Source organism: Cucurbita pepo, chromosome LG18 (assembly GCF_002806865.2).
Source record: "Cucurbita pepo subsp. pepo cultivar mu-cu-16 chromosome LG18, ASM280686v2, whole genome shotgun sequence".
Lineage (NCBI taxonomy): Eukaryota > Viridiplantae > Streptophyta > Magnoliopsida > Cucurbitales > Cucurbitaceae > Cucurbita > Cucurbita pepo.
The window spans coordinates 4,877,772-4,888,323 of record NC_036655.1 but is presented as its reverse complement, the minus strand read 5'-3'; the positions used below and the strand labels follow the sequence as shown (position 1 = coordinate 4,888,323).

Below are 10,552 nucleotides of genomic sequence, written 5' to 3'. Positions count from 1 at the left end.
GGAACCTAGCTGCTTTGAAAGACTCAACCGAAAATTGGAACCTGAATAGAAAGTCAAAACGAAAGCAAGACAAAATTCAGATTTATGAGATTGAACCCTGTTTACGAGGTGAAGGAGAGAAAGACCGAAGGAATCGGAGAAGGATAATATGTGATGAGACCAGACCCATAAGTGAAGGAGGTAAGATCAGCCGCCCGTGGGCGAGCTCAACCACCAACTTAGTATAATAATGAGTTTCGACACTCCTTAAAGAGCATAAAACTCATAACGTAGTTTTGGAGCATTTAAGATCAAACAATCAGGAATGCGAGTGAGCTCATCACCGGGTCAACCCAACGTGGTAATTGGTTGCTTTGTCCACACCATCTCACTCATTTCATTCACATAAATCCAATTAGTTTATTTCAATGCTATTTAAAAGAAAATACATGGTTCCTTGGCTCAAGAGCCTCAAGAGCCTCAAACCACATGAGCTTATGACCGAGCCTCGTCATAGCTTCTAGGCTCTTCAGAGGGTAGGAGTTCATCCAAGCAACCTGGCTAAGCAAGAATAAAGCACATAAAGCGACTCAATTGAGTAAACCACCTCCCTCCTAAACTTTGCCATTAACAGTTCCATATTGGTCTGTTGGTGCTTTCTTCAATGTTCGGTGGGGTTTAATAGATTCTTTTATGAGCTCAGCTAAGCAATTATACAAGCCAATCCTTGACCAAGGCACACACAAAAACAAGCACAAGCACTCAGAATCCAACTCTACCAATCAAGGGTCGTAACATGTCACCAACAACTAAGAATTTCTGTAACAACTAGCTATCATACCTCACCAGATTCATGTCCGAAGCCAATCACCTCAAGCACAGTTAATACAACGAGTAATAATGGTTTTTCAATGTGCTCCCAAATATTCCATTCAAAACCTTTTCTTCAGATTTGTTTAGTTAAAAAAATAGCACGCACATGTTTCCTTTTTGATGTGTGGAGAAGATAGACGTGTATACTTCAGAAATCAGAAGGCAATCTGAAAGATGATTACTATGAGAATAGGAAATGGTAATTGGCACAATTTAACCTGCTTTATATCCTAAAGCATAGATGCTGTCTCCCTCTTTCTGTCAAAGTTGTCTTAAGTGACATCCAAAGTTCATTATTATCTTTTTAAATTCTAGTTTCTTAGCTTGCTACGTATCGACATCGCATTGGTCACTTATAATAACATTAACTATAATTTCTTTCATCACTATTCTCCTAGTTTAACAAGATAACTATAAGTGATTATTCAATGGGACAATTACAATACGTCATACAAAACTCCCTGTCTGCAAAGGACATTATTCAATAGGACAATCACAATATTGACCATACAAAACTCCTCAAATTCTTTGTTAATTCTATGACAACATTAGGTAAATAATACATCGAATCTATATCAACACAATCTACAAATACCTTTCCACTGCCCGTCTGACGATTGGGTCTCTACCATCCACGTCCTGTAAGCTTCAGTATTTTTTGAAAATTAAAAGTACACAACACATTTAATATCCTACGAGTTCTTGACTAAATTCTATGAAATCGAAAAAATACCCTGAGATAAGTAGAGGGTATAATCCTGAATTAGAAAACAGTATTACCTTTTCTTTCTTTCTTTCTTAACAGAAAAACGTAATTAGTATCTGTAATGGATTAAAGAATATTATTGCAAATTATCACTCTGTAGTGGACCAACAATTTTATTACACATGTGATTAATGCATAAGAAACGAAAATATCACATCGGCTCTAATTGGCTAAGAATAATCCAGTTCCTTGACGTCTAACAATTCCCATTCCCCAACCTAGTGGTAAAAATGCTTCCAATAAGAACTTTAGGATAGAGTGACCAATAAGAGTTTAAAGCAGAGGTTTATGTTTTCTTTAATCAGAGCACAAGTAACCTTCTTATAAATATCAGTAATTAGTACAAAATCAGATCAACCTTCCAAATTTGTGTTTCTGTGGCCACTTATCCTCCTTTTCCGGTGGAATTAAGGTTGGAGGAAAAATTGCTCAACAAACAGAAGGTAATCTTTATCTGAAGTGTCAAGGAAGGTGACAGAAGAGAGGGAGCACACATAGTTCTTTTCTTGCATGGTCATGCTAGAAATTCTGTGTGCTCTCTCTCTCTCCGTCACCAGTCTTTACCTGAGTATCTTAATACCAATTTTAGTCTCTCTCTCTCTCTCTCTCTCAGCTTCTTCTTTCATTTTCCTACATGCTGCTTGAAGACTAACTATATCATTGTTTCTGTTTCAGTAACACATTGTTTTCTTTCCAGTTCTTGAAAGTTTGAATTCAATGTCAAATGAATTTAAAAACTAAAAGTTATTATCCGATTCAAATTGAACCCTTCAACAAAATCTTTACCAACTTCCTTTTTTATATTAGAAGTCATGTTGGCGGAGTAGTTCCATTTCTGGCCTTCTGTTTCTTAATTATCTTTTGAAGGTTAAAAACAATTACGGACAACTTATATCCTTCACGGGAAGCTTCAAGGATTAAACCAGTAAACCTTTTAGACAACATTAATATTATGGCTTACAGAAAAAAGAGAAAAGTACAGAGAGAAGATGCTCAGTTTGTAAATTTATAGCATATTACTGGTTTATTAGGACATGAAATGCATACATATAATCATATTGTTGTTTCCTTGCGATAAAACGATATCATGTTTGTTCATCCGAAACCATAGGATATTGCAACTGACCTTTTCAGTGATCTGAAGATCCTGAGGTTCTTCATAAGCAATGAAAGCTCATTGGTGTTGATAGAATTACCCATCGAGTTGAGTAAATTCTAAAGCATTTGCATCTGGATCTCTTGTAAAGATTGCTGGCCTTCCTGACTTGCTAAGCGTATAGGGAATACCTGCACGACCATAATTTTTAGTATTTTTTCTGTGTAAACATGAACTTTAATTGAAAAAAGGAAAACCATAATCTTAATACGGGCTACCATTTATGACTTGTAACATGAAAAGTGATGAATTATTCAGCTTTGTTAAGCAAAGATCCATACCAGCTTTATCAAGGATCACTTTCAACTTCGATACGTCCCTAATTCCAATACAAGTATGACGATCACGGCCTCCATGTTCAGGTCGTCCAGATAAAGGATCAGGATTTGGAAGCTCCATTAAATGAATCATCTCAGCACCCACCCACAACCAAGCACCTCTATAAGGAAGCTTATCGTGTGGCCTTGCTTCGTTTATTTTAAGACCTATTTTCCAGTTGCAAAATTTTACATCTCCTATGAATATTCAGCATGCGTATAGTGATCCACGAAGAACAGACTTACCTAGAATATTTAGATAGAAGTGAAGTGACCTCTCGAGATTCTCACAAAGCACTCCAACGTGGTGAACGCCAACCGCTCCATAATCTGTAGAACTCATGTGTGATGCAAATGATAAAACAAGAGTAATTTAGATTATGAAAGCTTACCATTGTCAACGTCAATTTCAATTGGCTCTTTATCTTTCGCAAGAACGTCTTGTTCAATACCCCCCTTGGCCCTTGTTGTAAGGCAAATTCCATGATAGCCATCAGTCCTTCCAATTTTCCCATAAACTTTTAATGAATGATTTGTAGATAAAAAACTGAAATCGAGAAGATTCGCCTGTTCTTCAGAAGAAGAGAAATGCAAACACTCATTTAACGTTGCAAACCGAGATGATTTGTCTAGAAAACTCTATTGCAATTTCTTTTTAGACAACTATCGACTCTGAAAATGAAGAAATTGTAATGGTTTTCACTAAATTTCTACCGAATGGAGCACATCCTATCTCTAGGAAAGCTTCAACTACCAAATCCGCATCCATTTTCATTACGGTCTACAAATACTCAACAATCTACAACTCAATTTCAACCGGAGAAACTGTAGTAGTAAGTAACATAGACATAATCAAATTGATTCGACAAAAGAATATACGATAAAAAAGACTCTAGTTGAAGATTTCAGCTTCAATACAACCGGAGAAACTGTAGTAGAAAAGAAAACCTTTCGTCTCAGATGAATGGCGGATGGCGGCGTTGATGGGCTGAGAAGGGACGCCATTTCAGAGCAGAAATTTCGCCGTGATGTACTAGGCCTTCAAAGGTTCAAATCCGCAGTACCTTGCGCCTGGTTCACAGATCAATTTAAGCCACTGCTCGATTCTGCTCCAACTCCGATCTCGAAGAAAATTTCTGCAATTCCATTTATTGTTGTGCGTTCAAGAAGAAGAACGATGAAAGCCACACTTTTCTGGGCACTTCTGTAAATATGATTAATATATTTCTAACCTGCAAATATGGAAAACTATTTTGTGTGGTGGAGCATAAAACCATTATCAAATTTAAATGAAATTTTATTTAGAGAAAATAAAATATTTTTAAATGATTATAATAACGTCAATATAACTTAACCTAATCGAGACTCCCAGTTATCCTCGTATTTGACATGGAGCTCGGAAGCCAACCTAAAATTCTTCCTTGTGACCGACTGCCCTTACTTTCTGTAACGGCCTAATCGAGACTCTCAGTTATCCTCGTATTTGACATCGAGCTCGGAAGTCAACCTAAAATTCTTCCTTCTGACTGTCCTTACTTTCTGTAGCGGCCCATTATCCTCTTTGGGCTTTTCGTTTCGAGCTTCCCCTCCCGGCTTTAAAATGCATCGGCTAAGAGAAGGTTTCCATACCCTTATAAAAAGGTGTTTTGTTCTCCTCCCCAACCAATGTGGGACATCACACTTTTGAGTCTCTAACCACTCCGCACTGCATATCAAAATCTTTATTTGGTCATAGAACGAACCCAAGTTGTTGATAAATTAGTATTTTCAGCTAAATTATTAGGATTTAAAATTATATATATAAGCATTGGTCATCTAGAAAAATAGGAAGCAAAATCGTGAGTTGTCTTTTCTTGTTACTGACATGCACTGTGAACGTAAAAGTAGGAGCATAACCTTTTAAAAAAAAAATAAAAAAAGTTAGTGTAGGATCTCATCGGTAATCAATTGTGTCTCACTACCATAATGGTCTCATTTGAAGAATAACTTTCATACGAAAAAAAATCCACTTTGTCTCATAAGGGAAAAGTCATGCATCGATTATGAGATTAGCACAATGTCACAACTCGTTAAACTGCTAAACGACCATGAATTTGTGCAGTAGGCTAGTGTCTGACTCAAACACAACTCAATTGGTTAATACATTCAAATCTCGATCAAAACGTTAGAAGTTTGAATCTATATCTTCACGTCCCGTTGAACTCTAATAATCATAAATAAATAAATAAAATCAATTCAACTTTTATTGTCGCAGAAAAATAGTAATTAGTTAGAAAAAAAAAAAACAAAGGTAACTAAAATAAAATTATAAATTAAAGTCAATATATAAATTAAAAATAAAATTACATATTACGGGCAAAAAACAATTTTAATGGAACTAAAATGAAAGCTTAGTTGAGGTTTAAATTTAAATTAATAAAATTTTAAATTTTAAATTTAGAATTATATTTTTTTTTCTCGTGCACTATAATAAACCATTCAAACTACAATTTAAAATAATATATTTTAAAAAGTTGAATTAAGCTCATATTAATTTATTAGAAAGAAAAGACTGAATATTTGGACGTGTGGGTCCCACCATGCCTTTGTAGATAAATATTAATATATATATATATATAAATTTAAAAAACTATATTATTTTGTTTTTTTAATCAAACGAGCATATTCCTCTGATTTTTTATTTTTAAATAAATTTGATCATAACATTTTAATAATTTTCACGCGCTTTTTAAAATTAAAAAAAAAAAAGATTATCCAATAATCAAAATCAAATACCTTGCAAATTCAACACGTGTTTTTTATATTTATTTAATTTTTTTATATAAAAATAAAATAAAATCAACGATCCTTGGCACGGGTGGATTACGATGCAAATAATAATAATTAATTTCACTGATTCCCCACTGTTTGATAAAATAATAGTAATATAAAATATAAAATTATAAAAAAACTGTCTGCGACATTTGACTACTATCAGCTCCGGTCAACTTAATTAATAAAAATATCTTTAAATTTTATAATTTATTTTTAAAATACTTTAAAAATTTTAAAGAGCGTCCATTCTACTTTTAAAACGGTACGAGTATTTTTTAAACAAAGTACTAATAGTAATAATATTTTTGAATTTTAAAATATATATATATATATATTTTTTTTGAACGTTTATATGCATTTTTTATAAACTTTAAAAATATTTTTATTAATTTAACTATTTTAATTTAAGAAAAAAGAAAGTAAGATAAAATAAAGATATGTATTTATGACGTAAGCATGACTTCTCTATGATTCCAGTGTTGCCAATTGCGGCCGAAATCGTGTGCTTCACGTGGGATTCCCACGCGCACGTGCTTCCTCTTTATTTTTTAATTGTAAATTTATTTTATTAACTTTAAATATGTATTTAATACGTTTTTAAATCGTAAAAACTTAACAAATCTTTATTTTTTTTTATTTTGGGTAAAAAAATTATAAATTAAAAATATCTAATAAATTTGGTGTTAGAAGTTAGATATTAAATATGTATTTGTCTTTTTTTTTTCCAGAGTTTAAATTAATATAATTATCTATTTATTAGACACATCTATTATTTAAAAGTTTTAAGTCTAAATTAAATATTCTAAATATTTAATAACTAAAATTATCACGTTTTAAGTCTAAATTAAATATTCTAAATATTTAATAATTAAAATGATTATTTTTTAAAAACATGTGATTCTAATACATTATTTTAAAATTTTAAAATAAATTTAAATTTAAACTATAAAACTAACTCTTTAGTTTTCATCGTTATTTGACGGTCAACGGAGACAGTTTTGAATGAGACAAAATAATAGTAGTTACTATTATTTAATTATTTAAAGCTTAATTAATGTAATAATACTAATTTAAATATAATTCGTTTAATTATTAGATACTTTTATAAATTAATAGACCTTTAATATGAAGTCCTGTGTTTGAAAGTTCAAACAGTCTTACCAACTATAACCTTTTGATTAATTCCAGTCAAAAATTTATTTAATTAATATTTGATTAAATATTAACCATCCAATGAAAAATTTAAGTTTATATTTAAAAAAAATTTAATTTCAAACTAAGATACGATTGGCATGCACTTTTGAACCTTTTTTCATTTTAAAATATATTCTAAAAAAATAATAATTGGAAAAATATTATAAAATTATTGTCACTTTTAAATATTTTTCAAAAGTCGAAAAAACTAGAAAAAATAAATATAGAAAGTGTTGAGTGTGTGATTACTTGTAGCCATGCTGGCATAATTTATTTTAAAATTATATTATATATATTTAATTTTCTTTTATTTTACTTTTAAAACAACTAGTTAAAGCGCTACTCATCCAACTCCAAGTGTCAAGATTTTATTTGTCCACGTTGCCAACTCAATTGTTAGGTCATCATCACCCGGAGTATTTCAGATAAAATACTAAAATTATTAATAATTAAAAATAAGTTTGTTATCGTCAAAATATCAATTAATTCTAAAAAAGTTACTGCTGTGGATGGTAACATTCTCCCTCACTTAGTTTAGTCATTGTCCTCGATCACTTTTTCGGGGTGCAATCGGCCCACTGATGGTGAAATTCTCCCCACTCAATCTCGGCATCGTCCCGATGATGATCCGAACTCTTCAACTGTTGCTAACTCGACTTACTAGAATTGGTTGTATTTCAAAGAAGTATAAAATTATTAAGCACCTGACTAACTTTCGTCATAATGCTTATCTTATTGACGCCTTCCGTTAGCTTGGAGACAAGTTCGAGTTAATGCTTCCGACTTCTCTTTTGTCATATGGCACCACGTTTTGACCAAACACTTAAGACACTGTGGTAAAACGCTAAACGTTCGACCTAAACCTCTCAGTAAAGACAGGATTCAAAAGAAGTTACAACTTATACAGTAAACAAAAATATATTTTAAAAAATTAATAATAAACTCAGGATAGATTCGTTTGAACTCAATTTAGTTTTAAAGTAATTCATGAACGATTCCAGCCAGACCTAAACAGTACAAGCTAGATTGGGTCGATCGAGTTTTTTCAAGTACTTCTATTCCATCCATCGGAACACGGATGTCTAATCACATCTATTTCTTACAAGAAATCAAAAACCCATTTGAATTCCACATTTCAAAATTAGCAATAATTTTTAGAATTTTTTTTTTTTGAAAATCATTGAATTTAAAACAAAAACAATCAAGAACCTTCCTAGATCCTAACCCATCTCCACCCCGACGCGCCTGCCGGTCCGCGTGAACCAACTGGAACCTTCGGCTCCATCTTCCTCCCCTAAGAACCCTAATCATTGACCGCGTAGGTCCCTTAACCAATACTCATTTTTAATTTTATCCAAAAATAAAAATAAATAAAAAATAAAAAAAGGAAGTGGGTCCCACCTCCCAGTCCAAGTCACCGTCAAACAATCCTCTACGCGTTCCCACTTACCCACACGTTTCTGCAATCACTCTGTATGTTCATATAAATATCATTCTTTTCTTCATTTCTTTTCAATTCCAAGTTCCATTTCACATTTGGATCATCAAATTCTCTCTATAATTGTTCTTCCGTTCATACCCACATCGAAAAATTTGATCTTTTTGAGTTTCATTTAATGGAAATTACTTCGTTTCCATTTCTTAATCAAGACGAGTTCTTACCCATCTCCAATTTCTTCTCAGAAATGGATAATTTCAGTGTGAATCAGAGCCCCAAAAAGCGGCGGAGACCCACCGACAATGGCGACGACGGCAGCAGCGGCAATGGCGGAAATGATTTACTAAACCTTCCCTTCTGGGTTGAAAACAGAGACGAACAGAGAGAACATTGGGTTATGGATTCCGACGAATTCCAACTACTTTCGAAAAAACCCCGCCGTGGAACGCCGCAAAATGCTAATTCTTCACCGGCTAAAGGCGGCGCCGGAGCTCATCAGCGGAGGCTATGGGTGAAGAACCGATCGAAGGATTGGTGGGACCAATGCAACCACCCGGATTTTCCCGATGAGGAATTCCGACGGGCGTTCAGAATGAGCAAAGCGACATTCGATATGATTTGTAGGGAATTAGACTCAACTGTTATGAAAAAGGACACGATGCTTCGGGTGGCGATTCCCGTCCGGCAGCGGGTCGCCGTGTGTATATGGCGGTTGGCCACCGGCGAGCCGCTCCGATTGGTGTCGAAACGGTTTGGGCTAGGAATCTCGACGTGCCATAAATTAGTCCTGGAGGTTTGTTCTGCAATTCGTAAGGTTTTAATGCCGAAGTTCTTGCAGTGGCCGGAGGAGTCAAAATTAACGAAGATCAAGCAAGAATTCGAGTCGATTTCAGGGATTCCCAAAGTGGGTGGCGCAATTTACACAACCCATATCCCAATAATCGCACCCAAAAACAGCGTCGCCGCTTATTTCAACAAACGCCACACAGAACGCAACCAAAAAACTTCATATTCCATCACCGTTCAAGGCGTCGTGGATCCCGCCGGCGTGTTCACCGACGTCTGTATCGGGTGGCCGGGATCGATGCCGGACGATCAAGTTCTTGAAAAATCAGCCCTTTTCGAAAGGGCAAACATGGGGCTTTTGAACGACGTTTTCATCGTCGGAAATTCAGGGTACCCATTAATGGATTGGCTTTTGGTGCCTTATACGTTACAGAATTTGACATGGACACAGCACGCTTTCAATGAGAAGGTCGGCGAGATTCAGGCGGCGGCGAAGGCGGCGTTTGGACGGCTGAAGGGGCGGTGGACTTGCCTGCAGAAGAGGACTGAGGTGAAGCTGCAGGAACTGCCGGTGGTGCTGGGAGCTTGTTGTGTTCTTCATAATATATGCGAGATGAGGAAAGAAAGGTTCGATTCTGAGCTGAAATTTGAGGTTGTTGATGATGAAATGGTGCCGGAGAGTAATGGGGTCAGGTCCGTGAGTGCCATTCAGGGTAGAGACCATATTGCTCATAATCTTCTGCACCATGGGCTCGCCGGAACTGGGTTTCTTTAGGGAGCTTAAACATTGATGAAGAACCTATAAATTTTTTAAAAATATTTACATTCTTCTTTTGTCTATAGATCGATATAGACTACGTGATTCTGAAAGTATACTTGTAATTTGGTGGAGCTTTTTCCATCGGTGGTTAGTAATAGCGTTACTACACAGAAAGGGACGTTTTGAATTGTCACATTAAAGAAATTATGAAGATTGAACTTGCAAACATTCTCTTACAAAATTGGTTGTGATTGAACCACTGTGCCATTGTTCTAAGGTGGATCGTAGAGTTATGATCGACTCTAAGAAGGTTGGCATAAAGCCTAAGGTCTAGACTAAAGTGGCCATAGCTTGGTCCAAAACCGGTTTCGGCTATGGTTTTGGTCGACCCACTAGACATTTTGTTGTATGGCTTTTGACCGACCTCTTATGGGGTTGGTCTCCTATCTCGGTCTCAATGAGTTAGCCC

The 10,552-nt window shown here is 34.8% G+C and overlaps 2 protein-coding genes across 5 annotated transcripts; one reads left to right on the top strand and one right to left on the bottom strand.

Moving 5' to 3' along the window:
• Positions 1-1,249: 1,249 nt before the first annotated feature.
• Positions 1,250-4,330, bottom strand: LOC111779996. Of its 4 annotated transcripts, none has more exons than XR_002812783.1 (6): positions 4,040-4,330; positions 3,484-3,658; positions 3,338-3,421; positions 3,056-3,259; positions 2,745-2,905; positions 1,250-1,498 (listed from the first exon to the last, which is right to left on the bottom strand). XR_002812783.1 is itself a non-coding variant. In XM_023660225.1 (5 exons), exons 1-5 carry the CDS (start codon positions 4,094-4,096, stop codon positions 2,811-2,813), a joined length of 615 nt encoding a protein of 204 aa, XP_023515993.1. In that variant the 5' UTR covers positions 4,097-4,330; the 3' UTR covers positions 2,536-2,810. The 4 variants fall into 4 exon arrangements, 1 of the variants encoding a protein (XP_023515993.1); XR_002812785.1 differs by having other exon boundaries at positions 1,250-1,491; XR_002812784.1 differs by lacking the exon at positions 1,250-1,498 and adding an exon at positions 1,523-1,586.
• Positions 4,331-8,632: 4,302 nt separating this feature from the next.
• On the top strand, positions 8,633-10,319 carry LOC111779995 (protein ALP1-like). The gene has a single exon (XM_023660224.1). It carries the CDS (start codon positions 8,716-8,718, stop codon positions 10,096-10,098), a length of 1,383 nt encoding a protein of 460 aa, XP_023515992.1. The 5' UTR covers positions 8,633-8,715; the 3' UTR covers positions 10,099-10,319.
• The last annotated feature ends 233 nt before the right edge of the window (positions 10,320-10,552 follow it).